The sequence below is a fragment of the Neopsephotus bourkii genome, unplaced genomic scaffold (genome assembly GCF_033783945.1).
Source record: "Neopsephotus bourkii isolate Nb327-2 ecotype Australia unplaced genomic scaffold, CSIRO-AGI_Nbou_v1 NB_168, whole genome shotgun sequence".
Lineage (NCBI taxonomy): Eukaryota > Metazoa > Chordata > Aves > Psittaciformes > Psittacidae > Neopsephotus > Neopsephotus bourkii.
The window spans coordinates 834274-862231 of record NW_026900684.1 but is presented as its reverse complement, the minus strand read 5'-3'; the positions used below and the strand labels follow the sequence as shown (position 1 = coordinate 862231).

At 39.9% G+C, this 27958-nt stretch overlaps 2 protein-coding genes across 4 annotated transcripts in view; one reads left to right on the top strand and one right to left on the bottom strand.

Annotated features, from left to right (window-relative positions):
* PAICS (phosphoribosylaminoimidazole carboxylase and phosphoribosylaminoimidazolesuccinocarboxamide synthase) overlaps positions 1-26688 on the bottom strand; it is a 38498-nt gene extending 11810 nt beyond the window's left edge. Inside the window, exons 1-9 of one of the 3 annotated variants that reach the window (XM_061370713.1) lie at positions 26286-26688; positions 21430-21516; positions 17928-18365; positions 16842-16931; positions 12688-12774; positions 9595-9666; positions 8495-8896; positions 7047-7112; positions 5788-5978 (exon numbers count right to left, since the gene is read on the bottom strand). In XM_061370713.1, the coding sequence (XP_061226697.1) occupies positions 5788-5978; positions 7047-7112; positions 8495-8896; positions 9595-9666; positions 12688-12774; positions 16842-16931; positions 17928-18365; positions 21430-21516; positions 26286-26673 (1821 nt within the window). In that variant the 5' untranslated portion in view covers positions 26674-26688. The remainder of the gene's footprint in view (positions 1-5787; positions 5979-7046; positions 7113-8494; positions 8897-9594; positions 9667-12687; positions 12775-16841; positions 16932-17927; positions 18366-21429; positions 21517-26285) is intronic. The other 2 variants (XM_061370720.1, XM_061370729.1) reach the window with 2 other exon arrangements.
* Positions 1-27958, top strand: part of PPAT (phosphoribosyl pyrophosphate amidotransferase) — a 46623-nt gene that overhangs the window by 2296 nt on the left and 16369 nt on the right. The window lies entirely within an intron of this gene.

Below are 27958 nucleotides of genomic sequence, written 5' to 3'. Positions count from 1 at the left end.
TGGCTTTAACTCTATAATGGTGAACTATGAATTAAAATGAAAACCCGTATATTCCTACTCACAGGCTAATTAAGGCCTTCCACACACTAACAACATTGTACCAATTTAACTTGAGACCATTTCAAAGTGATTCTCATCAGATTTTAACACATTTTACAGCTATGTTAGCAGTGAATTCTTATGACTGAAACCTATAGCTACCACTAAAGCTGCTACTCTGGTGTCAACATTAACAAGGCTTAAAAGTGGATGTTCTAAAACATCTTTACAATTTGTAAGATAGGGAAGAAAGCCACTGTAATCCACTAACAGCATGCCAAAATAAAGTCAGGATATTGGTAAGGAGACAACTTTCTTGGGGGCGGTGAAGGAGGAGGAGTTCTTTGAGTTACAGATCTATTAAACGTCATCTGAGTCCTTGACCAGGACAAATTTGCAAAGGTAATCTTGGAACAAATGTGATTTCTGTTAACTTTTTCAAAATTCCCTGGAAAATGTTTGGCAGTAATACTATGTACTGAAACCTGAGTGTATCCAGCTTCGTGCTGGTTCTTAAAAAAGGCCCTTATAAGGTCTGATCTCTGCAGGTGGAAATCCTGTTAAGTGAGGGAATACTCCTTGTCCCAACTCAGCTGGGTGTATGTATGGTGTTTATTATGAGAATCAGTGTAAATTGGGGGGAAGGGAGAGGTTGGCCAGCATGCTTTCTTGATGGCTTCCCTATAGCTGTCCACTATTAAACCCCACACAACAGAACCCAAATAATCACCAGTGTAAGTTAAGAATTTTTACTTTCAATCTAGTAGAATTACTGGTTGCTTCCCATTAGCCATCCTTCCAAATAGCTACCCTCAGTGTAGCATAATGAAAGTGTTTATCTACATTTTTATATATAACCTCTTACCTACAAAATTGATATTTAAAAAGGCCATTGAGCAAGCTATTGGTAATCCTGTCTTACAACATCAATCTTGTACACAAAAAGTTTGGGATAGTAGTTGGATGGGAATTTTCTGAGGGACATGGATATGCTACAGGTAATATTCCTGCTAATTTGGTCTGTGACGTATTTACCTCTTCATTCATTTCATCTCAAGAACTTATTATGAGTTTAGCAGATCCCCAGTCCTTAGATTCAAGAAGTGCAATGTTAAATATTTTTATTATCTAAATGCCAAATGCTGTAAGTAACCATATTTCTATGTAAATTCTCTGTAGCATATACTGGCTAAGATGTATGTATAACTAGTGACTGAGTCTGTGTGCTGTTTTACCAGAACATTCATGCTGTATGTACTGAAAATGCTCCCCGCTTTCAGAGACGCTTACTAAACACACTGTCTTTTAGTTCTGTCTTGGTTTACGTTTATAGGCCATTCTGTGCTGCTAGATGCTGACAGCCCAGTTCAATTACATGCCACAAAGCTCACTCCTGCAGGAAGAGAGGAGGAGGGGGACCTTTCTGTTGTGGTGAGCTCTTATATGGGCTCAGTTGTTTTATATAGCTTCCTGGAGGGCTCAGGTTGCTGCATATGTTTTCGGAAAGCCAGACTTCTGTTCTACCCAAGCTCAGATCTCTTAGATGTACATGTCACAAAATGCAGTTTGGTATCAGCTCTTATCTCTGGATGTAGAGAAACCAACTGGAATGAGATAACATAAAGACTGGAAAAGCCAGGAGGGAAGTGGTGCCAAAATGTTTGTGCAAGAGGACATTTCGGAGACAGCCATTATGTTTATTGTGGCCAGGAGACATCCCATTACATTAACCTAGCCACAGAATTGGGGTGAGACTGCTCCTCTTTACATTGACTATAGTTGTTATCCAAGATGGCATGGTACAGCTGTCCAGTAATTTTCACAAGCTGTGTTGGCTTGCCTCCCCATACCTTGAATGTGAGCCTGTTGCCTGGAGGGAGGGTTGTACAAAGCATAGGAAGTTCGTGCTGGGTAGTTCAGTTCAAATAAAGCTGTCCTAGCTGCTCTTTGCTATGTCTTACACTACTTCCCTCAAAAAAAAAAAGGTAAGGATTGTTTAGAGGCGCTTTTCATTAGGCTAGTTTTAATTAAATCGGTTCTGTCAGTTCATTAACCACTTGTCTATGTACACTCTTGTGCCAGCACGAGGGAGGCCTTGCTGCTGGAGGAGGAACAAAGGGTGAGTCTGGAGGGAGAGTCTTTTAAGCTGACAATGATGCTGACAGTGCTTGTGGATCCACCAACAATGCAGGCATTTCTCCTCCCTGGAGCTCATTCTCCATGCATTTGGCCCAAACATAGTTTGGTCTACCAGGAAATAATCTAAATGGGGCATTCAACGGACTTTCCAGGGTAACAGCCCTATGAAAGACATGTAAAGTGGCCCATTCATCTCAGTGAATGTGTGCTTTAGAGAAGAATGGAACTTTGTAGTATAGGTAGACTGTGGTGATTACTTTATTTATCTGCCATACCTCAAAAAAAATCAGCACTGTCATTTGCAAATGGTAGAGGAGACAGACTTGCCCTCAGTTATCTGAACCCCTCCCTGGTAACAGTGCAGATATTTGAGAAGAGCAAAGATCTGTTTTTTAAATGATTGCTTATCTTGACATCATTGCTTGGTGTTGGTTTTGATTTTTAAGCTGCACCATTTTCATGGTGTAATTCATATTAATATTTCCAGGAGCAGTTACATAGAAACAACTTGGTCTGGCCTTTCTGCTAAAAAGGAATCACATTTGTGGGTCTATGTCTAAGAAGGCCTGTCCTCCCAAGTCCTTTTGTCCTGTGTAATGCTCTCAATATAACCTTTAAGCATAGCTCAGATGGTGCCCCAAGTTCCTTTTAACTTGCCCCTAAGTGTGCCTAAACTATCGTGTGGCTGTAAGGGGTGTAAGGCTTTATCAGAGCACAGCCACAACACAAGCTCAAGTGGATATAAAAAATACCCTGGAAATAAGAGTTGGATTAACTACTGCTGGTTTTGAAGGGACTTTTTTTGATAAATCCTTCACTCTAGCAATCCCACAGATCCTATCAAAAGCAGACAGACCATATCTGTAGACAGTTGGTATTCTAAATGTGCAATATCCATGTTATTTTTATAGCAAAAAGTAATGTGGAATGGTAACTACAACTGCAGTGAAGAAAGGTTGTCTTGATGCCACTTTGATTTATCTCAGTGTCCTACATATTCAAGTAGATGACTGTTGTCTGTATAAATGGGAGTAGTGCATAAATACTGGATAGTACCAAATGCCTGTGCACTTGACATCTCTTACCATCTTTGTCCGAAAAGAAATGTGAACAGAAGGAAAGAAGAGCTGCAGTGGAATCTCACACAAAGGGAAGTCCACTTTTGGGGTATTTGTCAAGTAACTTCCACTCTCTGTAAAGATTTCTGAGAAAAAATACTTCCCTTGGAAAGCTACTTGTGTTCTTTATTTTCTGTCAGTTCTTGCTTCACATCTATGCTGTTATGAACAGTTTCAAAGAAGAGAGTGCAGATGTCTCTGCAGTTCTCTGCTCTGACTTACTAAGAATTTAGACAGTCCTTTTGACTCAGTGCTTTTGTGCGGTTTCCATCTGAACAACAGCATTTAAAACCAGATACATATTTCTTGAAAGATCTGCTTATTCTAATGAATAAAATAAGTATTTTTTATTTTCTGGAAGAAGAGAAAGCTTTTGGGGGGGTGTTTGTACTGAATGACAGAAAAGTTTTGGAAAGATTTGGATCCTTGTGCATCACTCAGAATGTTAAGTGCAGGTTGTCCAGGTTGTCTCCTTTGCAGTGCTAACTGCCTCCTTCAGGTTAGCTTTTCTTCTGTGAGGGCAGCCACGCTGCAACAAAAGCAACCTTTGAGGTGCTCAAAGTTAGGCCTAGCACAGCCAAGAACGTGTGGGGCTGCTACAGAAAACCATTTGCTTTTTTTTTTTTCCCCAGCGGGACTAGTCTGTGTCAGGTTAGTGAGCTGAATTGGCTTATAGAGGATCCAGCAAGCTTTGAATTGCTCAGAGTAGCATGGAGAAAAGGGGATCTTCTTGCAATGCGTTATCAAATCAATTTCAGTCTTGCACTCATAGAACTGAACAGGTAAAGCAGAACACGTAAGTGATCCATGTTATTTCCAGTACAGTTATTTAAAAACTTAATTTAAATTTAAATTGAACTAAACTGTTTAAATGTACTACAGTGAATTAGGGTAGGATCACTCACTTTAATGTGCAAAAGGAGTATCCTGTGGTTTTACTACTGGTAGGAATGGTACTATGCATTCAGCTGGCTCTGCATGTTTAGCAGCATACCTGACTGCCAGCCATGATGGCAGGGACAGATCCCTTGTCCTCCTACCAAAGACAGTAGCTCTGTATGCAGGTAATGTGTGCAGGTAATACGATCCAAATTCAGGGATGCATCTTTGAACCAAACCATTGCAAAGAGAGAATAGTATTACAAGTCAAAGGCTTAAACTGAGTAACCAGTGTGAACTGTGAAAAACGGTAGATAAGTGTACACTGAAACTGTATGTGCATGTCACTGTTAAAATGAACATGATTTAAACCCTGTAATTTTCTAGGGATCTTTCTCAGACTTTTCTGCATTGTTTTATGAATGCTAGTTAAGTGGCAGGTAACATCTACCTTGGTGGAAATTATTTACCTTCATAATATCGCTTATAAAAATTTGACAAGAAAATAATTACCCTTCCAGCAGGAAACAAAGCCCTGTGTCAGTAATATTTTTGTGTAACATTTTGTGAAGAGCGACTTGGATAGAATTTAGGCCTCTGTGTATAAAGAGATCTGTTGGCTGTTGCTGCTGCAGTAGAAACTTTACCATTTGATTTCAGTTGTGCCCTTGTGCGTGCCCAGAACTGACCTAGCTTTGGCAGGGCTGTGTAGATACATGCCCAGACATGAGAGAGATCCAGAAATGAGTTGTTCTGCTTGAACACACTAAAAGAACCCCCTGGAAATGCATGCCTTGCAGGCAGTACAGGCTATAGAATACTTAGACAATCACAAAATAAAGTAGCTGCTAGTAGGATTTTGCAGAGTAATAGTTATGGCATGGCATTTGTCACTTACTGTGTCATTGTTCCCTGCATTGCTTCTCTGTTTTCTGTACTTCATTGGTTACTGGGCCAGGCAGACCCCTTGCCCAGCACAGAACTGGAACCAGAACTCATGCCTGCACCTTCTAGGTTGCCGTCAACACTGTATACTTTATGAATTCTCCAGTTCACTGCTGCACAGCACCATGCCTTCAGTGGGCAGCTGGGGATGGTCCCCCACACCAGCATACACAGAAGGAGCAGCTAGGAGCGTAAATGCTGGTAAAGGAATTAAGTATTGTGTTTTCCCCACCAGCTTTGCCTAACCAAAAAGAAGTTCTCATGACTTGACTGTTTGGTTAATTGCAGAGGACTTCTTGCTAGGAAGGTCATAGAGATGGTAATTGGAAATGATGGGATGCAATTTGAACTATACATGTTTTCTTTATCAGTCAAAGTGTTAGTTTCTTTCCATTAAGCCTGTTGCTTATGCCAGTAGGTGAGCCAAGGCATGTAGGTAGAATTTATATCTTTTGTTAGACTGACGTCACTGCTAAAAGATCATAGTTAAGGATTATGATGGGAACTCGTGTTGTTTTAGTTTATATGGCAGAAGGTGAATATATTAAAGGGGAGCAAGCATACACTCATGTGGGTGACCTACACTCCTAAATATGTCTGTCTAATTTTCTTCTATCTGAGAGAATCTCTTTGCATGCTAATTTAGTAGAAAGTTCATTAAACCAACCTGTTGTATGGCTGATGGATCAGCATACCGCTGTGTTCTGTTGAGGTCTTGCATTTCCTCCTGCTTACAAAGCCTTTCTAACAGTAACTTTTTGCCTTCTGTTACTGTGTGCACTCTCTCTGTTAATAGCTTTTGGAAGTGGAGTATGGTGTTTTCAGAAGCGCTTTTCTTAAGTGGAACAGGTGACACCTCTGTGGACAAAAGCAAAGGATGTAGTTAAGAGTGCGCAAGACAATGAACTGCTGACACTGACATCTAGCTAGATCCTACTAATGCTGTCCTTGTGTTATGCATTTTTGGTAGGCATTGCCAGGTGTTGTATAAGGGGTCATTGTATAACGTCAAGGAGGAATGAAGCAGACCTTGTAAAAATTACTCATTTGAAACCTTCAGCTTTGCCTAGATACTGACTTCTGCCAGATGTATTTGCCTAATAGGCAATAACGGAAAGTATATTTAATCACATAGGAGTTAGTCCTGTTAGTAGTTTGGGATGGTGAACTGAGCAGGTTGAATTCAGAAATGGTGTGGTGTTTGGATCTGTTTGCGTTCAGCTGTCTGTAGACAAGACAACAGTTTAGTATTAGAAATAGGGGTAAGCCTCCCAAAACTCAGATTGTCATCCCTAAGTGTTCGACTTTTTCATTTTAAAAGGCCTGACAGTTCTGCCAGGAAAAAAAAGCAAACAAGCTCCCAACCTTTCCTATGTCAGATTGCATGCCATGTATTTCTACCCATCCCTTCGTTTTTCTCTGTCAGTGATTCTATACTATATCTTCTCTTTGGAATAGCTGCATTAACGTGTTTTCTCTTGTACAACATGCTAGACGTAGCATGTTAGACTTTATACATCTAAATAAGTGTATTTTTTCCTCTCATTTACTGATGCATGTTATATGAGGAAACCATGACTGTGATATATTTTCCTTTTTTTCCTCTGAGCAGCACAAGTAATTGAGACATTTTCTTTTAAAAAATGTTTATCTTTTCCTTGCACACGATTCTTACAACTGATGTTTACTTCATTCATACCAGGGATGAGGATTGAAATAAATAAATTGCAGCTTTCCTTAGGCCCACATTTTTTATCAGGACTCTTCTTTTGCAGACTGTTGAGGGCAAGAGAACCTTGACTTGGCAGCTTGGTGTTAAGTTCTAGGATTTCTTTATTTTTAAACTGGTTTAGTACTGGGAATTAAGAGTCTGGCATCCAATTCAACAGCAGTGTATAGGTGCTTTAAAACGTCAGGAACTCTTACCATCATTCCATGTTTTTCTCTTGATACTCAAGGATCCTGTGTTTACTGTTACATCTCCCACTGAAACTTAGAAGAGAAAACCAAGGTGACTATTTTGTAGAGATTCTTAAATACAGTCAGTCACACACCAAAAAACCTTATACTACAAAAGCAAATGCATTGGGATGAGTGACCTGGAGCAGTAAGAATCTTCTAGAAAAGTTAGGTACTGGGTTGGCACACTAAATCAGGGTGGAGACACATTTATTTGGCAGATGCCTCAAAAAGCTTAATAGCTTTAGCTGCTTTTCTGAAAGGTTATTGTTTTACTGTCTCCTACATCAGCATTTACAGCACAGATTAGATGGTCCTTTTCCAGCATGCTAAATGTAAAACAGACAGGTTGGCTCAAATATTCTTGGTGTTGACAAATTCCATTCACAGACAGCAATAAGAACTGATAATCTTCAGTTTCTGTATTTGGAAGAAAATGCCTGTCTTAAGAACGTGATTGAGCACAAGAATGAGATAGGTAAGAAGTAGTGGCATCATCCTATGGTTGTGTGGATGTCATTCCAGCCTCAACTAATGGCATGACCATATGGGGCTCTTGGACAGTGCTTTAGGGCTCTGATTCAGGACAGAGGACAGCTGGCTTAAGGATGGCTCCAGCGGTTTCTGCTTAAGCTGGCTATCTGCCCTCTTCTGCAGAAATGGTTCAAGTTTTCAACTAACATCTATGACACTGCAATTTTACTACTATTATTCTAGTTAGCATTTTGATAAAAAACAGAATTAGTTTTGGTTTACCGTAACTCACTGAGCTCTAAGCTGCAGTGGTTAAGTTGCTTCTACAAGAGCATCTGATTTGCCTGTAGCAGGGACAAATGCCCGAGAGCTGGAGCAGTTAAGAGAACCCGTACAGCAGACAAAAGGTTATCAGTGAGGTTCCTAAATCAGAGGTCTTTTAATACTAAACCAGAGGCAAATTCTAATTAACAATGCTCAAATAAGCATCACTGCCCTGGATTTTTCTCTCTTGACTGTGGTGTGAATTGAACTAATGAAGATTATTTTTTTTGAGTCCCTTCACTTGGCTTGATTGTTACAGACTTCTGCAGTTCTAAACGGTATGACCTTGTAGCTCTCTATCCATCAGCCTTCACATGCCTTGCTAGATCACTTCTAAAACCTGCCACACTTCATACCATCATTTCACTGTATCTCACTTAAGCTTCCAAAAGCACAAAGATTCTCCAGGAACATTGAATGCTTCAGGTGCTTTCACTTAGTGTTCTAAGTTACTCCAAAGACCATTTCCCTTTGCTGAGTTTTGCCTACATGACCATGCAGATACAGGCTTTTCAGTTATTTTCCTTCCCCATTCTGGCCATATATTTCACCCTAATGCATGGGTCAACAGCCTTTAAGTTTTAAATGTTTTGTCTCATCATTGAAGTTTTTAGTACCTGATAGGAGACTTGAACTTTCACATCCCCAGCCAGCGGGACCCAGCGGCTGTCTTCTTAAGATACAGTCAACTTCATCGTAGAATCTCATTTTTCTCCTGGGATTACCAAGGTGCTCATTTTCCTTCTGCAGTGCACGGTATTCATATTTTAGGTTCTTGTACTTTGTGCGGCACTGTTTCCAGTCTCTGTCTATGCCACGTTTCATTAACCTTCGGGCGATTTCCTCAAAAATTTCTTTATTTCTTGTGGCCCCTTCAAGCATTTGTTGTATCTTTTCATCTGACCAAATGCTTATCAGAGCTCTGACTTCATTATCACTCCAGTGTTTTCCTGCTCCAGTATCGTTAATTGTAATAACCTTAAAGTGATTTTGTGCTTCTTCCAAGGGAACGTGACTGTCTGAAAATATAAATAAAACAACAACTTAGTATTCCTGAATATACATACATTAAAGTGTAATTGTATCTAATGGCTTGGTAAGCAGCTGAAAGATTAATTCATATCTATAATAATCTCCTATTAGGAAACTTTTAGTTTTACAATGCTAATATACATACATGATTACCCTTCTGTTAAGTTGCAAAATACATAGCAAGTAAAATCTCTTGTTTCTCCAAGGCATCTAAAATTTCACATTTGTCAGTGTAATTTTGTTGCTAGTTTTGGTTAAAGACAGATGTATCCAAGCGCTACATGCAGGAAAGCAATAGGCCTTAAGCTTTAAAGCGCCAAGATACCAGCATTGATAAGAAAATGGGTTTCCAGTATAGTTTCAAGGCAAAGTGTCATTCAAATAGAAATGCTACTGTGGATTCAATAGGAAAAAAAATGCCTTCAGATTCACAAATACTCAGAAGTAGGCAGGTGCTGCACATCAGATAAGTACAGAATGCAAAGTCAACAGTATTAACGCAACTCCTGCTCATGACAGGGAACAGAGCTACAAAACTAAATTGTAAGTTTAGTGATAAAGCTAGTTGGAGTCAGAGTAGAAAAGTCCAGCTTTGATTACAGAAGAGATGTGGTTGCTCCAGCATTGGTACTGTCGTTACGGTGTGATTCTGTTTCAGAATAAATGCATGGAATTTAATGCTCACCTGTCCCAACCATCCGTTTTGCTACTGGTGTACAAGATCTGTCTTCTGAGGTAGTGCTTATAGAATCATCATCTGTAGAAATACACACTCTTAAATAAAATAGACTTAGACAGTCTAATAGTATTGTAATCTTCCACATGTCACACCTGTCTTCACTTAAAAATGTCATAACCCATTAATTACAGAAATGACAGAACCGTAGACCTGTTTAGGTTGGAAAGCACCTTTAATATCATGGAGTCCACTGTTAACCTAGCACTGCCAAGCCCCACCAGTAAACCATGTTCCAGAGTGCCCCATCTATGTGTCTAAAGTACCTCCAAGGATGGAGACTCGACCACAGCCCTGGGAAGCCTGTTCCAATGCTTGACAACCCTTTCAGTGAAGGCATTTTTCCTAATATCCAATCCAAACCTCCCCTGGCACAGCTTGAGGCCGTTACCTTGTGTCCTCTTGCTTGTTACTTGGGGGAAAAGGCTGACCCCCGCCTGACTACAGCCTCCTGTCAGGTCGTATATTAAACAGAATCGATTCCCTGCTGGACATCACTTCTGCCTGGCTGCCAACTGGATTTAACTCTATTCACCGCAACTCTTTGGGCCCAGCCATTCAGCCAGTTTTTAACTCAGTGATGAATACACCCATCCAAACAGTGAGCAGCTGGTTTCTGCAGGAGAATGCTGTGGGAATTGGTGTCAAAGGCTTTTCTAAAGTCTAGGTGGACAACAAATGCCTTTCCATTATCCATTAAGCAGGTCACCTTGTTATAAGAGATCACGTTAGTCAAGCAGTACTTGCCTTTCATAAACCTGTGCTGACTGACTGGGCTTTATCGCCTGGTTGTCTTGTACGCGCTGTGTGATGGCAGGTAAGACGATCTGCTCTATAACCTTGGCACTGAGGTCAGGCTGTAGTTCCCAAGATCCCCTTTCTGGCCCTTGTTAGATGTTCATAGCATTTACTAACCTCGGTCACCTGGGACCTCCCCAGTTAGCCAGGGCTGCTGATAAATGTTTGAAAGTGGCTCTGTAAGCACTTCCATCAGCTCCTTTGGCACCACTGGGTGGATCCCATCTGGACCCATAGACTTCTGTGTATCCAAGTGGTGTAGTAGGTCACTGACCATTTCCCCTTGGATTAGGGGGGCTTCATTCTGCTCCCCACCCCTGTCTCCCTACCTCCACTAAGACAGCAGACCAAAAGATCTCACTACCACACCATTCTTCGAACATTGGCTGCTGGGGGCTTATCTCTAGTGAGCCTGGTTTTAACCTTTCGGTACCTGAAACTATTCTATGTGGATTAAAGAGGGAAGGCAGAAGAACTATTTTTTATTCTACCAGCATCTGAATTCTCTTCAAAATTCCACCTCTAGCAGGATAGAAAATCATTATATTCTTATTCTGCATGCCTGCATGTGAGGTTTTCTCCCTCATCAGAGGTGAGGCTATAATAGCTTTGCATTCTTTCGTGGCATAAAACCTATTGCCTTCAGAAGTAAAATGCAGGAGCCCTCAAAATTCTTGAAATCATCTATGGATATCAAAACTGAGCTCTGCTGACTGGGCTCATTTCCTCATGCTTGGGCTTCTCTGAGGCTGAAAGTTCACTTTTGTGTGGAATTACTTTTGGGTTCGGAGAAAGAGAAAGATTAGTTCTTCTTATCATTTTGTAAGGAAAACTTATAATCAGAAATACTGTCGTAAGCATGTATGTGTGATTTTCTTGGGATACTAGGAAAAAAGCGCCTTTAGCACTTGCAGCTATTGGAAACACAACCTTGGGCCAGAATGGAGCAGTAGGTCTCCTGCTGCTGGGCTCTTCAAGGCTTTATGTTTTGGTTTTACTATTATAAAAACTCCCATGACTTTCATTTATATGCTTATTCTCTCAACCATGCTGCTCTCTAATCTCTTTCTGCCTTCGGCCGTGCTACTTGTGTACTTCTTGACTTGGGTGTTTACTATCCTCAATGGGATATTACATGACAGGAGCAGGGAATTTGTGTGTATAAGGCAGTCAGTTGATTTGCATGATGTTTTATTCTGCGTCATTATGCATGAACTCTGCTCTTTGTATCAGTGTGACCGCGCTATGTCTCTGAACTTTCAGGGACACAGCTTTACTTTATCCTCAGTGTAACTTGTGTTTCTATGTGTCATTGCTGTGATGGCATTACTCTGATGTTGCCCTCTGTGTCATACTTGTCACAGTTGTCTTTCATAATCAAGATCAGCCTATCTAAACAGTCATAAAAGCTGTGTTGGATAGGGTGGCTGAACACCCAAACCTCAGGTAACACAACTGCCAAGAAGGAAGTTCTTGTCTGGATCACAGAAATACTGATGCATACAATAGCAATACTATAGTAGAAACTTTCAATGTAAAAGGCCGAAGAATTGTTGTTCACAGAATCATATACTGTAAAGTATATTTTGATCCAGGATATCAGGTCAATATGTTTCAGTGTCATTATTTCCTCTGATGCCTCTTTTTCATGACCTTCCATGGTTTGTATGCTCATTTATTCCAAAAGATTAATACATATTCTAATGTTACATTTTAAAATTTTTGATAAATCTTTTTCTGAATACTTATAATTGAATGCATGACTTCTACATATTGCCGAGGCTCAGGTTTCAGGTTGACTTGTAAAATAATTCAGCATATTTATGGCAATTGTTTGATAGCAAATAGTCTGAAATTAAATGCATTCCCATGAAGTAGTTTGAAAACACAGACATGGTATGAAAAGTTCAGACATCTGAGACAGCCATTTAGCTCTCTACTTTATCTTCTCTAGCACAACTGTATAGGAAAAAGAACAATATTTGTGTCACAATCAAATAGTCTTATCACATCTAGCAAAATAAGGAGTATATCTGGGAAAATAAGATCGTTTTACTAATTGGGGGGAAGCAGAAATAAGAGTTTATGCATTTTTGCACTATGAAATCAAACACCCAGATTTTATCATAATCTAGAAGTAGAACAAGTAGAATGTGCAGGAATAATATATGAACCTTAGAAACCTGCAGTTCTCACTAAGGTAAAATGTGCTGTTAGAACCATCAAGACACAGTCTTGACCTACCTATGTCAATTGTCTCCTTCTTTATTTGTGTAGCTGCCAGAGCTGCCGGAGTGGAATTGGCAAAATCCCCCTCATCTTCAAGGATTTCTGTAAAAAATATATTTATACAGTTATAATTAACTAAACAGGTCTTGAGTTATGTATTGAGAATCCCCAGCTTCAGAATACCATTAATGATAACTACTGTTAGTACATCAAAGCTGCCATTTCTCTGCAGTAGTGGGCTTAGGAGCAGACTGTATGCACTTATATATTAAAACAAATCCAGAACCCCATGTAACAGCTGCATACAGGTTAAATAGGCAAACTTTTATTATTTAAACCTGGATCAGAATTTGGTGAATGGTTCCCTGGTCGTGGTTGTAAGATACGTGTAGTGACTGGTAAACCTCTACACAGCAGAACATGCCAGATGGTGACTTTCATAAGGGGTGCTTCAATACAGACTGAAATTATTGAAAGACTCTCAAGTGACGGATGCCAAGAGTCACTGAATCGTCCCCAAAAGGGACAAGGGTCTTGATGTTGCATCAGGATGCTGTGTCTGGACGACTGATCAGCAAGGCTGCCTGCCTGCCTGATAAAGTACTAAATGCCTGTCCTGACAGCTTGAGGGGAGTTTACATCACACAGCTGGGCCCCTCCTGACAGAGGTGTCCCTGGGCTCCCCTCCACGGGGAGGAGAGCTCTGCTCCTCTGCCATTGGCCTCTGGTGTTTAAGAGAGAATTCCACCCCTCTGTCCTGGGATGGAGGGATGGGCAGGCAGATGATGCAAGTGGTCTTTCCAGTCCTGGTCACCAGGTGAGGACACTGCTGTACAGAGATTAAATGGTGAAGGACACACCATGGATCGATGACAGCATTTTCCAGCTCCCAGCTCATTCTCAGTCCATTCAAGAATGTTGCCCTTAAACATTGAGTAATGAAGCATAATCTAGAGCCATTTTATTAAAAATTACTCACCAAATCAATATGACCTTGTTTGTACCAGATGTTCTTTACTGTGTGACCTGCATCATGTGCCTTTTATTTTTATTTCTTGGTAAGACAAGAATGTGGATAGGGAGCTTGGCTTTTTTTAAGCCACTGATCAGAGCTTTTGGAGGGAGGGCAAGAGGAGAGCAAGACTGAGCCAAACAGAACAAACCGTCGACAGTTTCTGGCATGGATAAAGCACAGTGGCTCCATTCACTGTAAAGCTTTAGTGAAACTATAGACAATTGCCAGTAAATATGCTTAAACCTGTACTTTGTGTTTGAAGCATTGCTCACAAGGCCACCAGAGCAATGCTGTCGCAGTCTTTCCTTTTACCAACTCAGACTGATAAAAGCTCTATTCTCTTTTGGCACTCTGTCACTATCACTATTTATCCTGTTTTCTGGCACATGAGGCAAGATTAGTAATATGTCTTCTAGTCCTTCTTCTCATGTGTGTCTTGCATAGTATAGAAAGGGAATGGGAAATGTCAGAGGTAGGGAGAATTTTCAGTGTGTGGCCTATGTTTATGCTCCACCAGCTTGCAAAATTTCTGCCATTTCTGTCCTGCAGACTATCAGACTGGATAAAGGCAACCTACATGCAGTTAGGAGTTTGTGTCAGCAGCCCAAGTGTGCCCTGACCTAAGCTGGTGAATAATCAAGAACTTTTGGTTTTATGCTTCACTGAGGCACTCTGCTTCACACCAGCCTGGGGCACACATATTAAAGCATTATAATCTTTTGACTTTATATCTGAATGTCTTAAAATTCCAAGCACACAGCAGTAAGTGTTCGAGCCAGTAAGTTCCTGAGTATGTACCGACTTGAGATCTTAACTTTAAACAATAGATTTTTAAAAAGCCTTTGCTTAGGAATGCACCTTGGCAGTGTCATGACCTATTCCAGATTTGTTCTGAGAAAGTAAAGCATGCAGGGCACCAAAAATCCTAAAAAATAATTGCAAGAAAAGGAATTTGTTTGAAGCAAAATACTTGCTGTAGATATTTTTTAAGAACTGTCAGGGTACAGGCATTCATTAGAATCTCGTTTTCATCTTCACTGTTTTTCCCTGGCACTTCAGATTAATCAAACACCTATACACAGTCTGTGGTTCTACTGTGAAGCTGACACATGTGAAATGTACATGGAGTTTGAATTGATGGGTCACTACTGCCTGTGTAAACTGAAGGAACTTGCTCTTCTAAGTAGATTTCTGGAATTAACTGCCCTTAAAAGTGATTCCCTGAAATATAAAACATCAGTAAAAGTGTCCAAATAAGTTTTTTTATTTCCAGATTGATTTAATATGAGCATCTTTTACCAGAAAAGAGAAAAATTCAGTGGCCCCAGCCTTTCCTAGGTTGCTTTTGCTGAAAACGGCATGGGCTTGCGGCTGCTGTGATGCTCTTGCACCCTCTGCTGGCTAGTCTGTTGAAAATGTAGAACACGTAAAAATTGAGTTACCTCTGTCTTTTCCTTCTCAGGTGGGCATTTGCTGCTCTTTGAGTAGCAAATACGTGGGGAGAGGTTGTGAAAAGCAATGAAACATCAAATAATTCGGTATTTCCCTGAAACGGGTATATTTGTCTTTTGACTAATACCATCTTTTGTTTGTTTGTTGGTTTTTTGTGTGTGTTTTTTTGTTGTTGTTGTTTTCTAAATTATGGCAAACCTGAGTAGACTGTTTATAAACACTGGCAGTTGTGACAGTGTTAATGTGGCTAATAACTCAGATTTACACATAAGGTGGTGAGAAGCATGTGCATTTCTGAGGCACCTTATGCACTTCTACGCATGTATACAGCTGCGGAGGCATGTATACAGCTGCAGTTGCCAGAAAACAGATGTCTGCCCAGGCTAGCTAGTATGTTATCTAGAGAAGTGAACGTATGACTCTGACTACAAAGTACATTAACTTAATGTATTAAATAGGAAGATACCGTGACACACAGTCAACAGAATTTCTGAATTCCTATTTTTGTCAAATTGGGTGGATTTACATTCTTTTTTAAAGGCACACGGGTATGTATAACTTATAATTACATGCTTGTTGAGAAACAGTTTTCTACATAAGTTCTGTTGAACACGGAGTCACATCCTGATCGTCAGACATGTGCTGATACCAGGTAACCAGTGTGATGTATCACTGCCTGACTGCCTTTTACACCACTTATCAGCAAGTATATTGATGAACACTAGGTACATACAATCTCTGTAATTACCAGTTTCTCATTTTAAAAGTATGTGAACTATCTAGGAAAAGCATGTACCACAAACTGGAGAATAAAGGGGCTCCATGACACTTACATTAAAAAAGTGCATCTTTTCCTGCTTTATGTAATACCTAATTATGTTACCATTATGACTTACTTGTCATAGCTGTTTCTTTTGTTATATGCAGAGCTGCCCAATTCTCTGGAGTAGTATTTACAGTAACATCATCTGTGAGAAGATTTTTAATTTGCTATTAAAATCTTTCAAGTTAGACCATTTAAAATTCTGTAAGACTACTCCTTAATGCCTAATTTAGACCATATTCTGCCTCATGCTACTGAAAGAGATCATGAGGTCCTCTTGTAGAAAGTCAGGTCTGTCAGTTTTCAAGATGTTCATGTATCTCTAGCTGAATGTGAAACTCCTGCTTCCCCTGAAAGTTGTGCTTTCAGATGTAAACCATAATGTTTCTTTGTGAAAAGCATATGACCTTCATGTTCAGTGCTCGTAGTGATACTCTTAATGAAGTTTTTATCCCCTGCCTGAGCATTTACATAATTACATTAAATACCGATCATGTTCTGTTGTGAAAAAGAGAATGTGCTATTCATTCCACGTACAGGAGACTGGGCAGTTCTCATCCTTGGGAAGACATAGCTTAAGTAAAAGTAAATGCAGTAATACTTTGCATTTAACTTGCTTAAACCAATAGCTTCTTCTTTACATCTTGGGTCATGAATCTTTGAAAAGATTACTTGCTAGACTGTATTTTATTAAATTTAGCAGTGCTGTAAATGTGCACATATGCCTGTACTGAAGGTATGGTTAGCACTATGACATTATCTCCTGCTTATAAGATTTTTAGGCCTCTGCATTTTCTAACGGTAATTACAATATCGGCTTGTCTATCTTAATTTGCTAAGTTTAGAGATTAATATAAAATACAAGACTTTTGAGTTTACCTGAGTCAGAAAATTTCTTTATATCTGCAACCCGTAGGTCTTCTGACATATTACTAACAGTGTCCTCTTCACCTGTGTCTCCAGGCATTTCTGCATAAATAATGCTATGTTAATTAGGGCAGTGCATTTGTGTACTACATAAGAACAGTTGTGCTTTGTCAAATCAAAAGATCTGTCCAACGTAGGATGCTCTTTATGCCAGCAGGCAGTAGTAGATGCATTAACAAAACCCCTAGAAACTGCAACTGAAGAGTGTATCTTCTCCCCAAATGTTTTCATAGGTTTCAACCAGAGACTGGTATATTTTTCTTCACTTCTTCCATTACTTTACTAAATTCTAGTCTTACATTTTGGCACTGTAGTATCATCCCCTGTGTAGAATTCTTACTGTGTTCTAAAGAGTTTTGTGTTTAATTCTGTTCTGAACAACAGGCATCTTTGTGGTTATACATGCCAATAAAAAATGTTTTAATTCCTGGGTAGTGTAGGTTCATCAGTCTACTCGAATTCTGCATTAATCCATCCATTACCAAGTTATTCCTCAATATCCACAGAAAAAGAAAAGGCAAGCTCAGCCAGCATTCTCGGTGCTATTCCTTTTTGCTATTTTCACAATAATTGTCTCAGTATTTGAGAGTCTTGCTCCAAAGGCCCGTAAAACAGGGCTACGGGGGACCATAACAGATTGACAGATTGCATGTTAGTCTTCTAACCAAAGTCTATGACTACAGACTTTGTTGCTCAGTGTCTCCATTTTTCCAGTAACACAGTCTGACCATCAGTCTGATCCATTTTTTCATCTAACAGTCTCTTCTGCCATGATTTTGACTGGAACTGGTCCCTCTGTATCACTTTGTTTTATCCTACATATTCATCTTTTTCCCCTCCTTTTGTTTCTCTGTTCTATTTAAAATATTTGGGGCAATCGCTCAGTCTGAAAGATTGCATTATAAAGTAAGATAAAACTACTAGACAAAATAGTAAGTTTCCATTCAGTGTTCTTGCTCCCCCCAGCAAATTGGTTAATCTACCTGGTTGCTTGGGGTAGGAAGGATTAAATAATATATGGGTAGCTGAAGCACTTACCTATGGAGTTCTTTTCTGATTTTGCTTCTGTCCCTTCTGGAGGCCTCTCACTTTCATCATTATGTGATTTACTTCCTTGTTCCATGGTGCTGTGGCCCAGAATAGCATCCAGTTCTTTAAAAAATTTCATACTTTTTCTTGCAGTCCCTGAGTCTTGGGCACTTTTTACACTCTTGTATTCATGTTTCAGATTTTTGTATTTAGTCCTGCACTGCTTCCAGTCCCTGTCAATCCCGAACTTTTGAAGTCTAGCAGCAACCTGTTCAAATATTCTTTTATTTCTCACTGTCCCCTCTAGTTGCTGCTGAATATTTTTGTCTGACCATATGCGTATCAAAGCTCTGACTTCATTAACAGTCCAGTGTTTTCCTCCTTCATTTGCTACTGTTGGGATAAAAGTCGATGTTTTGGAAGCCTCTATTGCTGACGCTGGATTACCTGCATCATGTGGGGTAAGGGAGAGACAGATACAGGTTACCTGCATTGGGTGGTTGGGGAAGGACAGAGAGAATGAGAATGAAGTATGCAATTTCCTCATGACTTGTCTCTCCAGAGAAGATGGAGCAGGGGTGACATGAAAATAAAGCTGTTGGGTATTAATATGTCATCATTTTTGTTAATTCTGACATTATTTCTGCCTTCTCTTGAAAACCAGTGTAAAGATAGCATATGTACCCTTAATTAATCTAAGAGGATTCTTTCTTTCTGGTGTGAACTAACACACTGATCTTTACCTGTAACACATTTGAAAATAAAGGATGAACTGCTTTGTTGTTCAGACATTAGTGCTGCATTAGCACAATAACAAATTGTGCCCCGAGTCACTGACACTAGCTCAAGACTTTCTGCATTCGTGCCATGCTTTTAGTCTTACACACATGAAGAGATTTAAACTGGGTGAGGATCTGAAGAATCTGATCCTAACTCTTTAACAAAGCACCCTGTTTGTGGGGAGCTGAGGAATGGAGACTTTTGTCTTAAGCCACACAGGGACTGGTGTAATAATGAACCTGCTTCTTATGGTACACAACCTCCACTATACTCGCTGCAGGCCAATCAAAATTATTTGGGTCTTTTTATAAGTAAAAATTAAAGTTTGAGTTTTCTTACTCTGCAAAACTAAGATTTTTTAAATTTTCTCCACTCTTCAACTTTATTTTTTAATATTAGGGGTAATGGATGCCCTGCAATTACTTAAAACACTGAAATATGATCTCTTACAGTTTTTTAGTGTTTCTAACTATGAATTATAGTGAAGTGATAAATGCATTTGCCAGTGCTTTATTCTAAAAGGGCAAGCCAGGTTATGGGGGTTTGATACCTTATAGTCACCGAACTTCGTGTGATGGCAAAAATATCTGATCTTTGCTTGTACATACAGCCCCAGTGAAGCATACTTGTGCATAACTACCTGTGTGGGGACAAACTTGTCCTAGATAGAGGCATTCTTTGCTAGTCTATGTAATTCATTCTACTTGGGAAAAAGCTGTACTAACAGGTGTCAGGTTTTCCCTGTTATTTCTGTGTTAATCAGGACTCTGCAGCAGCCAGCCCACTGATATGTTGTTGAGGAGGATAATTTTCAGGTGACATATCTATTATGCTTTCTTCATTTCTTCCTGAGGAAGTCAAAGAAAATGCTCATTTACAGGTGAATGCAACCATAGGAACTGCCAGGCTTGACAGCTGCCAGCATCAGATAGGCTGGATGTTGTCTCTGCTCAGTGTTACTGGGAGTATTTCAACTATCTGTATTTCCACAGTGGTTCATTCTTCATTGCCAGACAGAGACCAGAGAGAAAAGGCACAGGGGAAGAAAAGAGGAAGAAGAATGCAGAAGGTGTTTCCTGCACTTCCAGGCAAAGACTGTGGGGCAATCTGGGAGGGATAAGGTTTCTTTAGTTCTTATGTAGGACACTATTTCTCACTAGTAAGTTCACTTGGAATTGAGCTTACATTCAGTTGTGGATATTAGTTCAAATAACTTCTAGTGACTCAGTGTATTGCTCATTTGTTCTGCTGTATTCAGAGTGGAAAACAGCAACCTTTGCTTCTCTTTCCCTTTAAAAAACAGTGATTCAAAATATCTTACCCACAAGCACCACTCTGAAAAGAAGTTATGTTCACTGAAAATTTTCCTCAGGTCTCAAATGTAATTTAGCTCTTATTTGTTTAAAAAAAAAATTGTTATCGCAGGGTATACATTATTTTTTAACCTAAAAGATGTGTTTATGCCATATTAGATTTTTTTTCTAAGCGTACTCAAAATGATAAATCTGCTGAAATGAAACCAAAATAATTCATCAATATAGATACAAAGGCCTCAAAGTTCTCTTTCAGTGGTATCTGAAATAGTGCCTGAAATCTAAAGACTTAAGAGAGGCACTAGGTTAAGACACTTTAGTATCAATACATACTTGAGAGCCCATGCAAACTGAACTTAATTTTTCTGAGGACTGAAAATATTTTAGCAGACAAAATGAATCTGCTTGGCAGTGTGTTGAAGAGTAAGACAGACATATTTCTGTGAAATTTGACTTAGATTAAAGTTTTGTTTATATATATGTGCATATAATTCCATGAGGGATTCTTGTCTCTTCCTTCATTTCTTGTTATGCCAGGCAGGAGGCATATAATGTGTAACGTAAAAGCCATAGGCTTAGGTGGGGCCTTGTTTTCTCCCTGAATATGGCACCTTGGAGATCAGTGAAGTTGTAACTGGACTGGGATGTATCCCTGAGGCATAAAGGGTATATATAAAAATGGACAGCATGAGTAGGAAATTTAGGACAGTGCTGCTCTTCATCCAGGCAAGGAATCAGCTTATTGGTTGCCTGATTCTGCCTAAAATGTTCAGGTTTCTCCATTTCCTTTAGCAGCCCCCTGAAGGGGCTCACACCTAGGATCTTCTTCCTCCTTCTGGCCTGCCAGATTTGTGCCTTTGCTCTGTAATGACTTTCCTGAGCAAAACTATAGGATGGTTTTCCTGAGCAAAACTGTAGGATGGTTTCCGAATGGGTTGTTGTATGTGGTTGGACTTAAGCATTGCTGACCACCCTTTGCTTGGAGAGCATTGAGAATCTGCATTATTCAGTGGGATGGGTCTGGCTTCTGCATCTTTCCTGACTTAGGCCATTCACTCATGCTGCTTTAAGCAGAAATTACATGAGTTAGAGAAAATCCACAAGTTGACATGGGTATTACACGCTACCATTTGGCGTACTTTCCAGTAGCATTTAATAAAATTAATCTGATTAATAGGATTAAGCTATAGCATGGGATGTATTTTGAATGTGAACAAGTGGTCATGCAAGTGTTGCATCATGACTATGCAGTGGTCAGTACCTAGTGATGCATTGGACTGCAAGTGGTAAAACTGGAGATGGTGCAAAAAGTGTGGCTGTTTTAAAGTTATGTTGATGAGAAAAGGGAATGACGATGTATTCAAGCTACCAGAAAGTGCTGCTTTTTAGGTTTTGATCTCTGCGCCATCATACTATACCTAGTTGGACAGGTCTGACATGAGACATAAAAAGTAGTGGATCTCCTGGAGCATCCTCATCATCTTCTAAAGAAATTGATATTTCACCTGGGAAGGAAAGAGTTTTTATATGAAAAATAGGTATGGACTAAATCAGCTGAAATTAGTTTAAGTGAAAATGTCCATACATATTTGGAAGATAATAATAAGAAGATGATTAACTTTGTAATCTCCACACTTAATTTGTATTTAAATTAAATTTAAAATTAATTTGTCTTGTCCCTATATGGAGACAAAAGTTACAGGAGGTAAATGAAATTATTTTACATCTTGGAGATGAAGCCTGTTTGGAATGTATTTCAATATTCTTGTAGAAACTGACTTGATTCTAGTGACTTGTATGCTTTCTTGACTCAGTGGGTTGGGTAGCACACTAAAAGGAGTTTTAAAGTAGATAACGAAAAGTAAGAGACATAAAAATAAAAATAGGCTTTGCACACAGATTCAGTTAACCGCAAATCCATCTATACAACCAAAAAAAAGAAAAAGAAAAATCCAAGAATATGAAGATAACAGGAATGTTCTGCAAAGAATTCTGGAGATCTATGAAATTCATTAATAGCATAGGGAAAGCATGAAAGCATTGCTTTTTAAACAAATGTAAGAATGCTGACAGGATTCAGTCTAGCTTTTTACAGTATAGCATTCCTACACTTGTTTAAAAAGTAGTATCACATCAATTTCTGTGTAAGTGTAGAAAGCAGCATGTAAGTCAGCTTCTGAATCAGCTTGATTTTCACAGAGGACAGACTTTTAAGTTGTTCTATGACGATACAATGTATTCAACCTTCCATGCTGTCAGGAGATTTGAAATGCTGATTCACTGCACAAGAGTTGAGCTACCGTCAGCTCCAGCTGGGCAGGTCACAGAGATCAAAGCTGCCTTGTTCAAAGGTGCTGCAATAGTTCGTCACAAGAACCATACCGAGGTGCGGTTGGGATGCATCCTGGTATCCTGACGTAGGTGAAACTGAAAACTGCATTTCAAAACAGAATCCTAAATCCTCCTGACTTTCAGCAGGGCTCAGAGTGACTCATGGATGCAGCGGCCTCACCTCCAACTGCTCCCAGCTGTCTGCCTGGCTGCCCTGGGAGGAGCTGCTACCCCTGCGGCCAGCTGAGGAGAGAAAGGTGTGCTCATGCCGCCACCTCTAGCGCCTGGACTGGCGTTTGACCTGCTGAAGTGCTTCAAAGCAGATTATGCAAGGGGAAAACAAACTCTGTTGGAAGGATGCTGAGTGTGACCTGGGTACTAGGACGAGCAGGTTTAATTACATTGTAATATCAAACAGAAACAAGTTACTGTCTTAAGAAATAAGAACTGTTAACACACACAGGAAAAAAAGATGTTAAAATGTTTGGTGGGAAAAAAACAAGCATCTGATGAGCAAAAAAGTTACTTGATAAGAGTACTGCACACTCATTAAAAAATGTATATAAACCACTTATTAATGACATCTTTAACGTTAAAGTCCAGTCATGGAAAATTATGCATGAGTGGCATTTTCAAGTCAGCATTTCTGAAGGATCTTTCTGGATTTCCAGTAGCTGTCTGAGTTTTGTACATATGATAGTATTGTCACTGCTAATGCATTTTTGCTCAGATTTGGTAATATTTCTGCAATATTGGTAATATTTCTGTAATATTTCTGCTGTGGTAAGGTGGAGGTCAAGGAAAGTGACCAGTGAATTAATACTTAAACATAAAGAGAGAAATATCAAAGAGTATAAGTCGCTTAACATGAATTACTAGGTGAGATTAACTTTTGCAAATCATGTACTTGATTTATTAATACTGGATTTTTGGAACAGGCAAAACTAGTTAAGGAAATGGAAAGGTCATTCATTTGAGCTCTAATGAAAGATACCATTTCTCATAGTTCACCATCACTCCACATGCATTTTCTTTGTTGTTGGTTACTGGGATAATACACAAATCAGATTTTAAGACAGGTGAAAACGTTGACTTTTACCTGTTATAATTAGTATTTAAGCTACAGCTCTGCTTCTGAAAACGTGTTTTGGGAGGACAACATGGACACCTGGCTTGCCCTGCTGACTGTGCTTATGCAGAAAGTGTCATCTTCCATGAACGAGCTGGGAATTAGTGTGTGTATTGCTACCACATTTGTGCTGAGACACCTCTCTGTTATTAGATTTGATTGTGATTTTCAGTATTAATTTATTCAATTACATTTTCAAAAGAAAACTCATTTTTACCAGATATGAAGAAAAAACTCAGGTTAAACACGATAGAAATACCATTCAGCCCCATAAAAGTAGTCTGTTTTTAACTCTCTTCCCTTTCCTCTCCCTCCCCAGGAATCTCAGCTTTACATTAAGGATGGATATGAGTATTTTGCAGAGGCTAAGCAGAATGGTGAAAATACAGTCACTTCTTTGGGAGCATGCCTTGTCCCTTGTCATGCTTTTTAAACAAAACAAATTAGTATAGCTCCCGAGTTCTTCAAAATGATACATGCATGGTGGACAGTATTGTTCGGCACAGGTTTTAGTCTGATGACAGCATTTTGTTCTTGCTACCCAAGTCACAAGCCTAGACATCCTTGATTCCTCCAGCTCTGCCAAAATTAGGAGACTCAGCCTCCATTTAAAGAGGGGAGGGATGATTTCCCCCCCTCTCCCATAAAGCTTTGTGATTGAAAGGGAGGAGCCCAGAAGGGAACCTGCAGGGACAGAAATGTACTTTGGTCTGTCTGCCTTAGGGATGATGATATCCACATTAAAGCAGTCCTCTTCCTTCTGAAGGTCTGAGGGGGAGCAGCCAGGTCCACTGCTGGGGCAGTGGCAGCAGGCTGCCTTTGCCTCTGCCGGGAATCACATTCCTTTCCATGGGGGCAACATAAGGAATTGTGTTCCCTTCTGTGGGAGCAACACTGTCAGATCTGCCCCCACGAAAGAACTTGTGAGCATCAGCTGCAAAGCCACAGATGCCACGTTAGCCATACAAGTGCCCTTCAAAGTACTGGGCTGGGCAGACACTGCAACTCCGACTGCAGTTGGAAAAGGACTGGGCCTCTAGTACTGCAGTTACTTGCCTGACCCGTATTCTTAAATGAAGAAAGTTGATGTTCTCATAGCTCTTCTCTCTGCCCCTTGTTATGGTTGTATGCATCCTTCATAGCTGCAGGACACATTTCTATCTTAATGTATTTTCTTTGTGTCTGAATTAGGGTTGTTATGAAAATCTTTGCATTTAAATTCTTGTAACATTATTAGTTAGTTGCATTTACATTTTTGCTTATTGTTTCACTTTGGGTTTTGTTTTCCTTTAAAAAAGGGAGGAACAGAAAGGCTTATGCATTTAAGAGATTTAATTGTACCACTTTTAGACCCAGACTGTCCTAATACTTCAAAATTAGGCGTGTCTCAGCCAGGAGTAATTTTTTTTAACACATATTATAGTGTGGGATTCACAGCTGAAATTAACCTTTTCTGATTTAAATTTGCTAGAGATCTGAGGCAGGTGCGAATTGGGATTAACAGTTGGTGCAAACTACATTGAAACACAGATGGTAATCTAAGGGCAGATCCTCAGATGAAGGACACTATCTTAGTTTCATGTAACAGCTCGCATTGGCCTCGGTTCTGCAAGTTTAAAAATAAAAATGGATTGCAATACACTGTGCAGAGAGCACATGGTAAAAAAATTGCCATTTTAGTTTAAAGTGATTTTGACAGATTAGAGGCTTTCTGCTGGCGATGACAGATTAAGGTCAAGTTTTTCATTAAGGTAAACAATGACAAGAAAGATGGCAATTTATTTTGCTCAGACCTGTAAAACAGTATTGTAGAGGGAGACGTGGAAAGGTACTAGAGCCAGTCTGATGCCCAGCTCCTGTCTGTGCCTTTGGCAGTCTCCCCTGATACTAATGTTGAGTTTTTTGTTTTCCTAAAAAAGATTCACAATCTTAATGTAAATTGCCACGTACTGTGGGAACAGACAGCTAAGCTTTTCGTTTCTCTTTTTAGCCATGTTATTTTAGTACTTATAACTATTATTGGGGCTTATGCTTCAGTGACATTTAGAATGCGACAAGGAGATCTGAGTGATGTCAAATAGCAGATTGACCCTAATGAAATGTTAAGCACAGCTTAAATGCGTAGGTAGAGAGGGCTGAATAAAAAAAGAGATGCAAATAGTTTGGTAAAAGCTCCTTCAGAAGAAAAGCAGTTGGTTTGCCTCAAAATAGTCTGATAAACATGACGATTTTTACTTCCCTCGCTATATTACAATTTTTAATGAGACGTTATTAAACATCCCTCTGTTTAGCAGATATTTAGGTTGAATTGCTCACAAAATAATTTACCTTTAGTCATCATACACAAATTTTTAGTTACAGGGAAACAAGAATAAAAAAACCTAAATTTCACTTGTAACACAAGTAACAATTTAAAACCCCCTCATGACAGCTTCAACCTTGACTCTTTAAGTTTACACTTGAATTGCAGCTCTACAAAACCCGCTTCCAAAGTACTGCAAACAGAAAGAAAACGGCTTTTCTTAATTCGATGTTTCAACTGGGTGCAGGAGCCTTGACAGGAGCCGGCACTCTCCGAGGCTGCAATACAAGCCGTTAGCATAATTTTGCCAGAATTACGCTGTATTTACAGACTTCGACACTGGTGGGTGCTAACATTTTATTCCCCTGCGTGAGGAGCGCATCAAGTCACTTCAAACCCTGCTGTTGGGGCTGCGCAGCCTCCGCTTCGGCTCCAGCAGCAAACCAGGCTTCGGTTTTGTTCCCTTTGGGTGTTTAGCAAAGAGAAAGAGAAGCAAAAAACCAGGTTTTTACCTTGCGTGCTCTCGGCTGTGGGGCTCGTGTTCAGCTGCGCCTCAGTCACAGAACACATGCCGTTCTCTTCTGCCGCTAATTGTGTGACAGGTTCATATCGCAATATGGCATCCAGGTCATGGAAAAACTTCATGGTTTTAGTGACATCCCCAGAGTTGTGGGCATATTTAACCGTTCTGTATTCATACTTGAGGTTTTTGTACTTTGCACGGCACTGTTTCCAATCCCTGCAAACTCCTAACTCCTGCAACCGTTTAGCAATGTAGATAAATATCCCTTTATTCCTCAGGGTGCCATGGAGTTGCTTTCTGATGTTTTTTTCTGACCAGACGCTTAACAAGGCTTTAACCTCCTCCTCAGTCCAATGCTTCCCTGCTCCACTCTCCATGTTGAAAGTGACCTGGAAATGATTCACTATTTCTAGCCAAGATTTTGTTTCCTAGGAAACCAGGCGGCTGGTTGTCAGTAAGCTCCACCGAGATGAAAGGATCTAGTTCTACTGGCTCAAGCTGCCTGAGGGGAGTAACTTGAGAAACTGCCAAATAAGCGGGCTAGGCGCAGGGAAAAGCCGCAGGGAAAATCCGCTGGGGCGGTGTGGTGGCGTTAAGCCTTCTGTGGGAAGGGGCTGCCCTGCCAGGGCTGGCCTCTATATTCCCAGGACACAGGGAATACAGAGGGTCACGCTATCTTGTGCCTTAAAATAAACCCACACACACATAAAAGAGCCCCATAAAACCCATTCGTGCCTGCCCTTGGTGGGGTGGGTGCTGCTGCAGCTCCCGCCTCCCAGATAACAGCTGGGAACCATGGGGCATAGCTGTCAGACAAGCTGCAGTGGTTGATACAACACTGATGTGGATGGGGTCATCCTGCTTTGTGTTTATTCTCAGCTGGTTTGGATTGGTGGTCGTACGTGCACATTTTAAGCTAATATTCGCTGGTTATTACTGATACTTAATGCAAAGCTTGCATACTTCAAAATCTGGCTGAATTGATAAAATTGTGTGAACTTTGACGTAATGATATTGAGCTTCCTTCTGTTTCATTAGCACTACATGAAAGGCATAACCCAACGACTTGACAAGGGCCTTTGACTTGCATGGGCCTTTGCTGGGATGGTTGCTGCCCTCTTTCTCACTAATATTTTGTTGATATTTAAAAGGACAGTGCCAGTATTTAAATGGAAATTGCCTATAATATTAACATTGGAATTAAAAGTTGCTGAATGCTGTGTGTCAGCCTTTAAAGTTTACCACCCATCTTTGTATTTATAGACAAGACACCTTCCTGAGTTAAAATAAATGGGGTTAAGAATGTCTTCCATCTCTGATTTTCTCTTGAAGGTCTGTGTCAGTAGCAGGGTAAATTCATTCAGTTTGTTTCGTTTTGCTTTCTGCAAGCAAATGTTCTTTAGAATTTTGCTTTATGTACAGCTGGGGCTAGTGACCAATTTTAGGTCCGTTAGTGACCAATTTGAGGCTCTGAAGAAGATTCATAGTGAGCATGGCCATTCTGTAGACTTATTTGTGCCCAATTTTATTGTTGCTAATAGTAAATAATTCCAGTGACTCTGGTTGAGTTAAACCAGTCTAATGCACAAGCAGCATCTCATCTAATAAGCTAAAAATATCCCGTTTCCTTTTTTAAGAAAAGCATCTTTGGTTTTCAGTCAT